The sequence below is a fragment of the Plectrocnemia conspersa genome, unplaced genomic scaffold (genome assembly GCF_051122295.1).
Source record: "Plectrocnemia conspersa isolate PC_06_02 unplaced genomic scaffold, ASM5112229v1 ptg000010l, whole genome shotgun sequence".
In the NCBI taxonomy this organism is placed as follows: Eukaryota; Metazoa; Arthropoda; class Insecta; order Trichoptera; family Polycentropodidae; genus Plectrocnemia; species Plectrocnemia conspersa.
The window spans coordinates 30,215,149-30,230,617 of record NW_028277174.1 but is presented as its reverse complement, the minus strand read 5'-3'; the positions used below and the strand labels follow the sequence as shown (position 1 = coordinate 30,230,617).

Below are 15,469 nucleotides of genomic sequence, written 5' to 3'. Positions count from 1 at the left end.
GAAAATCATCGAGAAATCAAAATGTCTATATGAAAGTATTTGTCAAAATTTATTCAAAATGAATTATGGTTAATTTTGGTCCATGTCAAAAGCAATAAAATCGTTTCGACAATTTTATTGCTTTTGACGTAAATTTTTGACTTCTGAGAACGGATAATTGCATTTTGCGCTCTCCTATTAGGCAAAGTTCGGTTTAGATGCACCTCATAAAATTTGTAATATTATTATAAAAGTAGTGTGAGCAATATATATCCAAGCGCTCACATTACGACGACAATGGCATGATTTTATTGCTTTTGACGTGAATTTTTGAAGGTCCGAAAATTTTTTGCGCTCTTTTATTGCTCAAAATACGGTTTAGGTGTACTTTATTCAATTTTCACTTTTTGAAAGTTTTATTATTATTTTAAAAAATGCGACGGCGACGGCGCCATGTTATTGCCTTTGACGTGGACTTTTGACTTCTGAGAAAAGATAATTTTTTTGCGCTTGTTGCAAGTCTTAAAATTGTTATAAAAAGTCTTAATTTGAACGATAGATAACCGATTGTTTGAACTGCGACGGCCACTACACGATTTCATTGCTTTTAATATAGATTTTTTGAAATCTGCAATATTTAACTGTATTACATACATTTTTTGCTGCAATATTAAAATTTGATTTATGCTTGATATGCATACTTCTTAGTAGGTTTTAATAAAGTCTAAGTATGACGGCGTATTTGCGTATTTGAAGCCTTTTTGTTGATTAAATTAACATCAACACAAAACGAGCTTTTTCCACGGCTAAAATTTTTGTAACGAAAAAAAGAACGATTATATTTGATTCTACTTAAGATGGTGTTTTTAATGGTTATTTTAAGAATAATATATCTGCAATACTTTACTGTACTATATACATTTTTTTCATTCAGTAACTGTATGTAAAGCCCCCATACATTTTTTCAATCTGCATACTTTCACGTGGAGCTGTTTTGTCAAAGCAAAAATACGGCCGACTAGGGTAGTTAAGAAAATCGTCTGTTTCGCGCTCACTAGCGATTACATAATGTGAATCAATGTCCTTGTGTTTAATTAAACCGTGGCTCAGTAAGTTCGAGAAGATCGGTTCAACGCTAAATAATAAAAATAACTGGGCGACCACGGAAAAGGAAAAATAAAGAGAAGACCCGTTATTACTGACTTCTATAGCGTTTTGCTTCTATAGCGATACCAACATTAACTTTGCGTCGAATTTTAAAACTGGACTTGAAACTACACCTATGTAAATATGTAAGATCCAGTTGGTGCTAGATTTGGCAACCTGACAAACATTCAATGTGACTTTACCGGTGGTGAAGGAAATGTTTCATAACAAACGGATATTGCGTAGAGGTTACATGCCATGCCCCCCTTCTCCCCACATCCCAGATTTGACACCTTTTGATTTTTTTACGGGGTATCTCAAAAGTCGTATTCACTTGAATAAACCAGCCAACATCCAACGCACTTTGTTACATACTTGTTAAAAACTTAACACATGATTTCCCACATTGTGTTCTTCAAGTGATATAAACATTTATTATTACACGACCTGAGGTTTTTTGTATTATATTATATTTTAATACAATAATATTTAAAAAAAAAATATTTTAAATAATTAATGTACTTTAGAAAATAAATATAATCTTACTACATAATAATGTATCTATTCTGACCATTGGGTTATAAATTTAGATAAACTTAACAAAACTAAACTTCAGTTAACAAAATAAACTGTGGTTAACTAACTTTAATGAAAGAAAAAAGTCCATTTGGCGGCGTATCGCAAAATACAATTATCCGAGATTCGTGATAATTAGAAATTTTAATCATGAACTCCTACATTCTTGAAATAAAATACCTAGGATTTTTTTGAATATGACTTTTACAATACATCTTTAAAGAAAATATCGAGTATTAATTGACAATATTTTTTTTAAATTGCTGAAATTTAGCTAATGTTTTAGAGATATCATACTAAAACATTGTTACTATATACATTTAATGAACATTAATAATTTTGACTAAATATTCAGAAAAAATTATAGTTGTTATATGTACTTTTTAATAATTTAAAACTATATACAATAAAAATTAAGCATATATGAAAAAATCTTGAAGCATTACAAAAAAGTATTTTCCTGACTTCGTCAATGACCAATGTGAAACATTCGGGGCGGAACCAGATTTTTTATTAATATAAAAATCTTGTACGAATGTATATATATGCAGTGATGATTCGATATTCGTTATTGGCAACGTTGTAATTTTATGAAATGCAAATTCAATGGACGCTTGGAACATATTTTTCAAAGATATATAATGCAACTCTTCGCATTATGCACTGACCCTTTGGCATTGTTCAGGTATCATTGAATTTTTTAGCGTTCATAATGGCATATCAAAGAATTAAAATTGGTACATTTGACTATGTCATTATCTTCTTCAGAATGTGTAATATGGAATTTCCATACCTGCTTTGGTGAAAATACATATGTTTAGTGTGCTTGCTTGAAAACGCTAATACATAGACATTTTCTCATATACGTTTGTTTTTCCACTGTTAAAAAACTCCTATTCTTAGTAAATTCAAGAAACAATTTAATTACTACATTATTTGTAATTTTATTATAAAAGTTTTTACTGCAATATTGTTCGCAAATCTTTTAGCCATTTCAGATGGAAGAATCGCGCTTTTATAAAATGTTAATGTTAGCAAAGGGGTTTTGCTCTTTCGTATTTTCGACGGTCTGGCCAATGCGACGCTTCAGGATAGAAACAGACTATTTTATTGTTTGTTAACTAATAAACAAATATGATTTTTGCGAAACTAATTAATTTTAATAATGTACCAAGGCACTTGTATAAACATTTTATCATCCTTTGTATTTGTATTGTTTATATACATTTAAAAGATGCAATTTCAAGTGGTTCTAATTTATAAGTAATTGCACCTAATTAGGTCTTAAACCAAACGTGGTTTTGTCAATTATTTAATAATAAAGTATTTTGTTATGTTATCTTTATATGTACGTAAAAACATATTTTAAAAATTTAAACAAACACACCACGTAACGCTACAATAATATTAAAAAAACTTTTTTTGCAAACACAGATATTTTTCCCCATAAAGTGCTAAAATATTTACGCGTTTCTGTGATGTACACTTAGTGTGCATGTAAAATTATGAATTATTTTTTATTATTTTGTACGAATTCTAAAATTTAAATATTTCAAAAAATTATATTAAACAAGCAAATTGACAACCTCTGTATGTGAACATTACTGCTATGAAAAATCCCAGTGGTAACATTAATTTATTTATATTTTTTACTTCGGATAATTACTTATATATTGTAATTATATTATGTACTAATATTAAAAAAATGAACATTTTATCTGACATATTTCTAAATATTTACACAATAAGACGACATGTATACTTGGTATACATCATAGTACAGGAGAGGTTATACATTTTTTGTAGTACAAAGAATTGTAGTTTTTGATTATTTACTACTAATATTATTCGTGTCATCTTGAATATTATAAATTAAAGTTTGTTTTTAAGCAAAGCTTAATTTTTTTTAAGCAATCAATTTAATAATATAAAAATTATATTTGTCTACTTCTACCGAATAATCGTCTTCTGGTCTTTGTATGGAAATTTAATATAAATATTATATATTTATATAAAATAATTAATCTCATATAATTATATGCAAATATAATAAAAATATTTATTAAGACAAATCAATATAAATAATTTATCGTTTCATATAAATTCTCAAAATTGCTCATTCTAATAATGATTAGATTCCTTCAGAGACATTTACCAATTTATTTTTATTGTTCAATTTTTCATTGATTCAATCATGTTTAAATAAATGATATGAACATTTTTACAATTCAGACTCACAAAAGAAACCATAATATTTTTCCACGTCTTATATTGTGCTCATATAAAACCTTTTATTGCACTGGAGAAGAAAATTGAAACGATCAATACAAATATAGGATATAGTAGCACTATTTAATCATATTCAATTAATACTACACTATTTTAAGTTTTCAATTATAATATTTAACCTTAAATAAAATGTTTCAAACCCGATCAATAAACAAAGTAGCGTCACAAAACCAATTATCTTGCTTGAGTTCAATGTTGATTTCTTTTTTATGTATGCTAAAAATACAATCCCTCTCAAATAGATGTATGAAAATTGTAATTAAAAAAGTTTATATTACTTGGCTTTCGAATGTATTTATTTCCTTTATTATGAATAAAATCGAAACAATAGCAAGATAATAAATAATATATTCATTATTTTGTATATATAAATCCATTTTATATATTCAACTAAATATTTATCAGTAACAACTAAAAGCTCTAATTATTTTAACGCATTTAATAAAAGCTTATTATGAATGCATGTGAAAATGCAATTTACTATAAATTAATTAACAATAGTGATTTCATAATAATATAATCAGCTTGAATATTTTTTTATACCTAACATTTTAATACTGCAATAATATATTTTTAAAATCTGTAAATTACAATTACTTTTAAACTAAAAAGTATAAGTTTAATATTGTCATATTTTTAAATATTTACAATAAATAATTTTCATGTATATTATTGCTAGTCTGAGATATTTTTTCTTTCTAAATTAACATGATTCACTTTCTACTCTATTTTATTATAAAATAAAGGTTTAAAACAGCATAATCAAAGTGCTTGTTGGAAATTTTAACGTTACGAAATAAATTACATTAATTATTCATACAGATACGTTTTTTCAGTTAAGAATATTTATTTAACTAAGAAACGTTTTGGAAATGTTCAAATATTTTACTTTAAATCAGTTAATCAAATCCTATTTGATCAATATATATTTATAAAAATGGAAAACTTAAAATATTACACATTAGCTTGATTATTGTTGAAATAATAGTGTTATATTAGATTTATTGGTTTAATAATATTTAAGTTTTTATTGTCAATTGGTTTCAGTCACCACTGTCTTGTTATTTGTCAGTAATAAATGAAACGATCATTTCTTTAACATCTTAAAAATTATTAAAATAATAATTTACATCTGGAGTACCTTGAACAAATAGTTACACCCTTTGTGTATTAAAATCACCCCAATCAAAATTATTTTCAGCTTCTTTTATTACCTGTTTGCGTATCGAAATATTTTCATAACCTTATTAATTGATATGTACGTAAATAAGTTAACAATGTTTTTGATAAAACAATTCACTAGTAATTAGACGTTATATCACGAAAAACTTTTTCGCTTTAGTTTATATGTAACTTATAATAATTTTGTGACAAAATAAATAACTTTGTCTTATCAATAAATTGCTTATAAAAGTATATTTATCGATATAATAAATTATTATTATATTCCATAGATTATGAATAATAAATATAGATTCTGTATTTTTTATAATTCGGTTAGCCCAGCATTAATAATTTCACTAAAAAAATGTGCAGCTTTTATCGAAGGTTCTTTTCAGACCTTGCACATGACAGAGCGAAAATAGACCTTCGATGGTATTCAAGTATTCTCGTGACGTGACATCGCAGGTATTAGGGTCATCAGGGGCATCTTGATGATCGCCTTCAGATGCAGCAGATGTCCCGATGCATTCGACTTTAACCGAACGCTATGGTTGTGTGTGTGGGCGACGAATATGGGGGCGGGCGATGACGTCACAACTACCCGCCTTATAAAGCGCGGTTCGCGGTCCGGCACCACCATTCGCACGAACGACCTCTCCGAGGCGAGACCGCGGCCATTCCACGACAAACCCCTGCACGCCACCGAGCAGCGAAAATATCGCACTTTCGTTTTTTTATACAATTTCTTTAGTTATTATTTTTTCCCACAATTTCGAAAGTTATAGTTATTTTTGTTTAATTGAAAAGTGTTCAGACCGACGTGAATTTCGGGTTAAACTTGACGGGAAAGTTTTTGCACGACGGCAACTTTTATTGCGTAACTAGAGGGAGGCTCAACAAGTCGACTGGACGCTCGCCACATGTTGAGGAATATGAAGTAAGTGCTTATAAAATTTGTTTCATATTTTTTAAGCCATCCCTTATGATGAAAATTCGTAAATATAAAAAATATAAAAATAAAGATCACTAAAATCTGTGAATAAAAAAATACACATATATTTTATATAGCAATGCATAGATTTTATTTTTGACTAATTCAATACTGTTCACTATAAAAAAGCTATAAAGTATATTTTATACATCAGGTAATGTCATATTTAAAAACAATAAAAAACAAGCAAACCTACAGTTTTTAATATTTATAAAATTGTATTTATAAAAACTTGTAAGCTTATGGTAGATATAAAATTACCTTGCATCACAATTTCGAATCAAAATTTCGTGCTTAAATATATTTATTCTAAAAAACAAGAATTTTAGTTAAAGCATATTATTTTCTATTAATATAAATTTAATTTTAAAATAAAATATAGCTAAGTATTTATGAAATTAAGTATTAAACGTGACGGTATAAATTTATTTTTATTTTAAATGTATTATAAACAACATTTTATAATAGTATTTGTATAATTGAATATTCAGCACTATAAAAATTACATTACTTTATTAAAACTTAAATTAATAAATTAATAAGCTTTTAAGCAAAAATGTAATTGCTATAAAAATATCTGTTTCAAAATAATTTTCAGCTTTCAAAATTTTAATTCTATTCTATTTTTCATATATGAATTAGTAAATATTTATCAAAAAAACATAAATACAATACTTAATTATTAAGTGATATATTTGAGTTAAAAATCAATACATTAAAATTTTAATATAAATATTTTTTATATATTGTGTTACATAATGATTTTAATATCTAAAAATCATATGTGAAATCAGTTACATGATCTTACAATATGGGTTTTAATTTTAAATTAATTCAATAAAAATATATAATAATGACATTATATATATTACTGAAAATATAGATTTAAAACACAGTTATAATTTAACCTATTATATAATCAAGTATTAAAAAATTAACTAATAAAGCCCATACTACTTTATATTAAAAGTTCCATAAACGACGAATATTAACCACTTATACTTAGGCTGTTCTAATTCAAAACATATATCACATATAATATTAATTAAATTCGAGTTGATAGAGAATTTGTATTTATTTTAAAAATACAGTAAGCAAATTTCAAATTAAAAAATTATAACACTAACACAAATTGGATCTATTTTTATCTCAAAAGCATTACAAATTCATCCATAAAATATCTAGTATTCTAAAAATCTAACATTGTATCATATGTTTTACTTTTTTAAGTTGTCCATAAAAAGGACTATAAACGATATTTTTAGTTCAAGATATTTAGATGAATATTAAGCAAAAATCATAGTTTTTATTTTTTATTAAACTTAAAGCTTTACGAATAAATATTACAAATATTAACAATATTGAATTTATAAAAATAACTATTTTAGATATACACTATATATATGTGCATATATGTATTTATATACATTTGTATCAATTTTTTAATGTATTTTGAAATAATGAAGATTTATAACTTAAACCAGCTACAAAATACAGAATTTTAGATTATTAAAAATCATTCTTTTATCGTCTTTTTAAAGAAAATACTATAAATAGATATACATACAAACTAGTTTTCTTTTATTCATTAATTACTTAATTTTAAATTTTATAAATTACAATTTTTAGTGAACTTTTTAGTAAAATTAAATTTTTAAATATAGTATAAATTATTTTTTACAAAAAGTTAATATTGAGCCACAATACACATTACTATTTTTCCTAATTTTTTAGGAATAATTGATTAACTGATAATGAAGCTTGCATATTTAATAATTCGTATTTATTTTATTATACAATTATTAATATTTGCACAAACACAATAGTGGTGCATTGTATATAAATGTTTTGAGTATTATAAATGATTTTCACCGCAAAAATAAAATGTAATATTTAGTAATATATATGTAAAATTAGTTAATTAGCCATTTTATATGACAAAAAAAAGTAATCACATGTATAAACAACGTACAACATATAAATTATAATATAAAAAATATCTTTAATTAATTATAATAAAGCTTAACGAATTAACATCCAATATTAAAAAAATGTTGTATTTATAAATACAACAAACTTTTATACACTGATTCTATCTTTTAAAATTAATAGAATATATTTACATAATTTATATCGATAAAATGGTGAGAAAAATATACTTTTAACAAATTATTAAATTAATTAAAAATAATATTTACAAATTATCTAAAAATAATCATTGAAAATATTTTTTTTATATAAATAACTATAATACGACTTTATAAATATGCAATTGGAAATAATTTAATTAACTATGAATAATTTTCTGGTGACATACAATAAAAATTATATTTCGTATATTGATATGAAATACTTACAACAAAATAATTTTAGTAATTCTTCCTATTAAAGAATTAAAGCATATTTAATGAAATATATATAGGTATAATGCTTTAGATAAATCACAATATCACACATGATATTCGATACATTATTTTCATATTTCAATACATTATCTCTCGCCCTAATGTATTATATTAGACACATCGGATTTCTTAAATGTGATTTCAGTGTTTATGCTGACAATAAAATATCAATAGTGTATGTTTATGACCCCTGAGATTTCACATCACATAAAACTCGTAAAAGGATGTCAAATAAGAATTGAATCAAAATGTCTAAACTATTGGCCAGTATTTTTAGATTTTAATATTTAGTTTCATCACAAATCTGTTCCATATGGCAAAAATTTTAATCTAACGATCAAAAGTTTTGATTTTATTTAATTAAGAAAATAATTTCGTTTGCACGATCGTTAATTAAAAACTTTCATGCAATATAATCCTTGACAATTCAAAGTTTCACTTATTGAAAATGTATCCTTCCCCGTTTTATATCGTCCTTGACAAGTTTAAAAGTGTAATTTATAATGACTAGTTATATTTTTCTTATTACTTTGTCAATTGAAACCAGCTCTAGCCCGTTGCAACCATATTATTATTAAGCGTCCAAGTTCGAAAGCTGAATTCGCAATAAAGCCACATAAATTATCTTTATGAACATTTATGTACATCTGCATTGTAAATTGTATCTACATATCGAATCCGTTAGCGAAATAATGGAGAACATTTACGCAGCGAATTCGCCGCTATGGTAATATTATCGAAATCCACTTTGACGCGAACGATATCACATAATAATTTTGACAAACATCAATATCGCGTATTCACATTATGTATCCGATTTGTGAAAATTGATAAAACGAAGAACATACGGTCGAGTTTGTATCGAAAGAGAGGGTTAGATGAGACACTATTATATATCATTGTTGGTCATGAGAAGAATTTTCATTTCAATGCTTCGTATGATACGTGTATTTTATTGGAAACGGTTCAAGACAAAGATTTTGTATACAAATCGTATATATATATATATATATATATATATATATATATATATATATATATATATATATATATATATATATATATATATATGGTTAATATTTCTAGGAGTCGGATTACTCCGCGTACTTTTTTGATTCCGTGTGGAATCATGGTCCCTACGTTTCGGCCAGATTCGCCCGGCCATCCTCAGGGGAAAATTGAGAATATGAACATCCGGTGTGGGCAAAGCCCAGCATGTGGTTGTTCAGATCTGAACAACCACATGCTGGGCTTTGCCCACACCGGATGTTCATATTCTCAATTTTCCCCTGAGGATGGCCGGGCAAATCTGGCCGAAACGTAGGGACCATGATTCCACACGGAATCAAAAAAGTACGCGGAGTAATCCGACTCCTAGAAATATTAACCAAATATTTCTCCGCGAAAACGCATTCAACCACATATATATATATATATATATATATATATACATCCTTCTTCTATAAAAATAGTTTTCTATTATTAGAAAATTCATGTTTTTTATTGCAATCCTAAAATAGCTTAAGCGCTTCAGTGTTAAAAATTTAGACAATATGTAATGGTGTCAATAAAATATATTTTCATAAGCAATACCATGATATATAAAAAAATCTTGATTACTATTTATTTAATTAACATTAATTAAGTAAATATTTTCTATGAATTTCAATGAGACGAACATTACGAACGATATAGAATATTTTATAATCTATGTTAGAAATTAATATTGTTCACGTAAAAGCTTCACTTTAAATTATCATTAAGCAAAATGACAATATATACATATATATATATATATATATATATATATATATATATATATATATATATATATATATATATATATATATATATATATATATAGAGATATCTTTTTTGACAGTTAATTTGAGTCAGAAAATCTGTGGGCAAAAATTTTGTGTGATAAAACAACTAATATACTCATTTTATATTTTTTTAGATAAAATCTATGATAATACATTATAATGTATTAGATAAGATACATTATATGAAAAGTAAACATAATAGCAATTTTCATATAATTTATATACATATCTACCATTCTACTTGAGGACTTTTATTTTCATGGAATGCAATGTAGAAAATTGTTTATAAACGATATTTTATTAAGATGCATATTTTCCGAGAACTATTCTGAATGAAAGACATCTAAATAAAATGGAAAGCTTTCAACTCAATTGCGCAAAACTATATTATAATAAAATCTAATAATAAAACTCCTGGAAACTTATTATTTAAATTCGTTTATATTTTGGTGCAAAAACTAAAGTTTACTTGTCAAAATGAAGATTCGCGTCACGTACTTTGTAAACACACTACGTCTAGGGAATGTCCTGATTTGGTGTGTGATTTATTTTTCTTGAAACAAATCAAATTGGGCGAAAAATGTTATTCTTTGCGACTTTTTTGCAACAAAAAGTATCGATTGCTTAGCGGGAAGCTTATATATTGTATACTTCGACGCGAATCTTATTAAAAAAGTATGTAATGGAAAGGCAAAGTCTGAAAGCTTAATGAGGTTCAATTTTTCATAAATGATTTTTTAAAAGCTTTCCCTAATGTGCTTATAATATTCGTAATTTTTGGACGCCGTTTTATCGCAAAAGTTTTCTTAAATGATAAACAATTCAATGATACGCTTTTTAAGCATATTAATGAATTAAAAAAATATTAATTATTTTATACATAATTAAATCAAGAGCCCTTGAATATATTTTAGAGTTTTATAAAAACAACACTTAATTTTAATAATATTTATAATTTGAGATAGACAATTTAATATTATATATACTTTTATGCATCTAATAAATTCTATGAAATATATAAATCTCTGATTTGCTCTATGTAAATTTAAAAAATAATAGTGATTTTAATTTTTTTCATATGCTTCTTTATTATTTCTTAATTTTAAATAATTCACAATTAAGTAGAGAAGCAAGAAATTAAAAATATAATCAATAATTTAAAAAATTGGAATGCTTAGTATTTAATGTTTATTATAATTCATTTTTTAATAACTGATTGACATAATATTCTCACAGCAAAGTAAAAACATGTGATTTAGACATATAATACAAATAGAAATATATATTATAAAAAGATTTTCTACAAACCTTCAATTTAATTTAGTCACTTAAATCGATATTGATAATAAAGTAGACTTAGCTTTACTAAATGCAACAGCATTTACTATTTTTTTAACCCTTTAAACGCCAACGACTTTTTAGTGAGTCACCTGTTTTTTTTCTCTTTACGGGTCAATATCTTTTTTTAGAAATAAATATCAAATATTTTATTTATTGATAAATAAAGCTAGTACAATAATATTTTATTATTAATTAAAAAAATAGAATTTGTAAATAAATTATTAACTTGTTTTAAAAAAATAATTTGTAAAAAAATCAACAAATGACGCACTGGTGAGTCACTGGCTAATATATTATAAAGCTTATTGCTTATGTAATGATAATTATAAAAAACATATTTTATCATCTTGATTGCATTTTATTTAACATATATTTTTATTTCTAAATATTGCTAATTATAGACAGATTTCCAAAATATAGTTTATCAACTCAATGGTTTGAAAAATTATATTATTATTTTATTCAATAAATCTAAACTTTTATCTAAGCATTTTATCATAAAGATTACTTTATTCTTAATTAATAAAAAAACATTTTTTTAAAGCAATATTAAATCAATATTATATTTATTTAAATAAAAATTGTAACTGCAAATTTATTATATTATTTTCATTAATTAAAAACGGTTGAATTAAATAAATGTGAATTTATGATAATGATACAGTCTAGTACCGGAAAAATGTAGGGGTGGAATAATCAGCCGCATGTCATTATAAGATTAATATATTTAGCAGATAAAAGTATTTCTTATTTATATAAAGAAAATATATTTTTTATCTAACGAAGTTTTTTTAAGTTATTATTATTTAATCCAAATACTTTGTTTCACAATTTTAAAAATAAATAAATCTCCAACGTGACAAAATGCGTTATCAAACACAAACTACGCGTCTAATATGAATTTTAAGAGAATAATACCAGAATTAAATAAATTGTAATATTGTTAAAATATTTGTCATATTTTTTATCACACCTCAAATACTGACAGATAAAATATTTTAACAATAAACATTATCTCTAGTCACTTATTTATAAATGTTATATAACATAGTAATAAGAATAGTATTATGTAATATAAATAGCAAATACTAGTATTATATAATATAATAAGATTAAGCATAAACCGATTTGTAACAATGAAAAAATAATTAACGGATCCAAACAAAACGAAAACTTTTCCTAACTATTATTACGTTATCCGTTAATTAAAAACATTTTTCGTACTTAGCAATTATCGATAGTATATTTTCACGATCTTTCGTATTAGTATAATATAATTCATGCAATAATTGTTAATCAAATTGAATACTATCGATACTTTTCAATATGTTTCTTCAACGTATTTTCTACTCACTTTAACGTTTTCTTTGAATTTACGTACTTTATATGATAATGGGATTAGTTTGAAGCTAATTGAAGCTATGTTGACAGTTATATGACTCACTTATGCACCTTTTATATTGCACTACCCTTAATATATATATTCATATTTAAAATATAATAAATACATTTTTAATACAGCGCAGCGTTTTATAAATCGCCCATTAGTTATATTAAAAAATTTTAACTTTTATTTAAATGAAATTGTTACGTGGTTATCCGCTGTATTTGATTAAAATTATATTGTTTTATTGTAATCAAATAGATCTTTTTATATAATAGTCAAAAATTAGGCTTGATTGATCGATTTTTAAGTACTAAATTGGTGCGAATCTCATCAAAGCTGCGTAATATTGTATTGCGATTTGATTAATTAACAAAGTTCGCGTTGTTTATTTAACGGAATTGCGAATGGAAGCTTACTGAGAATTGTCGATGAATTGTATTGTAAAGGTTAAACGCACGCAGTAAACGTTAATGGCAGAAACGATTAAATTTACTAACCACATGATTGAATATGACCATACCAGATTTAGTTTTTACTCAATACATATTGTCAAATAGCTAGTATATTTTTTATGCTACGTTTAAAATTTAAACCTATGGTAAAAATGTTTTTGTGCATTTTTACAACAAAATAGTATAGGTATTTTTCGATAGACATATTATTTTACTAGAAATATTATTAGGTAATTTTGATAAAAATGATCTTATAACGTGACTTCTCAGCTAAATTCATTAGCCAGATTAAAAAAAAAAGCAATTCGTAACTCTTTTTAAAAAAATGTTTTATTGTAATATAAATTAAAATTAAAAATAAATATTTATTTCAATGTCAAGATTTTTGTCAAACTTAATTTTCTAAATATATGTATTGACTTAGTTTAAAAACGCAATATAAGGTCATAGATATAAATAAAATAATGAAAATTAAATTAAAAACTTTCCTAAAATATTAATATACATATACTTCTTATTAATTTATTAATTTTAAATATTACATTAAAAAATTCAATTTACAGTATAATTTATACAGCCTTTAAATTTAAAAAAATAGTTAAATATTTAATCTAAAAATTGTTTTATATGTAATCAATTATATTAGTTTGCCACAGGATAAGAGAATTTTAGTATATTAAAGATATAAAAAACATATTCATATTGCTACAACAAGAAATAATAGTAAAATATTATTATAAATATAAATTCAGTTAATAAAAAAGCTATTAAAAATGATTATAGCATATAATACTTATCAGAACATTTTTAATAATACAGAATCTAATTCTGTGTTATTAAAAATTCATTTTCTTAAAGTCTTTTAGTATTTTTAACGGTAATTTTTCTAAAAAATCACTGCTTCTAATAAATGATAATTTATTACTTCACAAATATTGATTTAAATATTTAATTAATTTTTAGTTAAAATTTTGATGTTAAATAAAAAATATACTAAAAGTATTATACTAATATTCTATAATTTATTTATTTAATTACATTTTATATTTTATTGTCTTATAATCGATTCTATAATTTTAAACGTCAATTTTCTATAAATTTATATAATCGATTATTAGATATATAATATAAAGTGTAATTACTGATATTATTTTTTTCAGTAACCCATTTTTTTATTAACATTGATTTCTCTCTTAAAAGTTAGTAATTTAATACTGTAAGAACATGCGTTTAAATATTTAGTTTATTCAAGGTCAAAATGTATATTGAATTTTATAATTATAAATTTAATAAAAAGCTACTAAAAATATTATTAAATATATTATGGTTCAGATTTTTTATTAATAGACAATCTACATATTTATGTTTTTACATTTTAAGTTTTTATCCTTTTATAGTTTATTTTAATATTTTTTAAGTAATTCGTCACAAGAATAAGATAATAGATATTTTCCAGTCACCCCCTATTTTTTTATAATAAAAACTATTTTATTTAGAAATTGATAATTTATTGATTTACGTGTTTTTGTTTTATTGTAACTCTAATAAATAACATTGAATTATGAATTTATTAAAAAAAAGCTAATAAAATTTATTAATAAATATTTTTTAATAATATAGATATATTTTTTAATTAAATTTTTAGTAAGATGTATGTATTTTATATATTTTTAAAAAAAATAGTGTTTTTTTCAAGATTTTTAATTTAAATAGCAATAGTTTTTATTTTTTAGTTATTGAAAAAAAAATTTAATATTTCTCAAGTAATTGTGTAATATGTATTTATTTTATATTATTTTATTATATTATAGTTATGGATAATGAAATAAAAAAAAATTTTTTTACAATAATATGCAATCTTTTGCATTTATTTAATTTTTACAATGAATTTTTAAAATCGATTTTATAAAAAT

The 15,469-nt window shown here is 23.7% G+C and overlaps 2 protein-coding genes across 2 annotated transcripts in view; one reads left to right on the top strand and one right to left on the bottom strand.

The window, feature by feature from the left end:
- Nucleotides 1-15,469, bottom strand: part of Mip (Myoinhibiting peptide precursor) — a 210,833-nt gene that overhangs the window by 175,559 nt on the left and 19,805 nt on the right. The window lies entirely within an intron of this gene.
- Nucleotides 5,790-15,469, top strand: part of AstA (allatostatin A) — a 61,536-nt gene continuing 51,856 nt past the window's right edge. Inside the window, exon 1 of the mRNA XM_088194878.1 lies at nt 5,790-6,091. Coding sequence (XP_088051004.1) covers nt 6,075-6,091 — 17 coding nt within the window. The 5' untranslated portion in view covers nt 5,790-6,074. The remainder of the gene's footprint in view (nt 6,092-15,469) is intronic.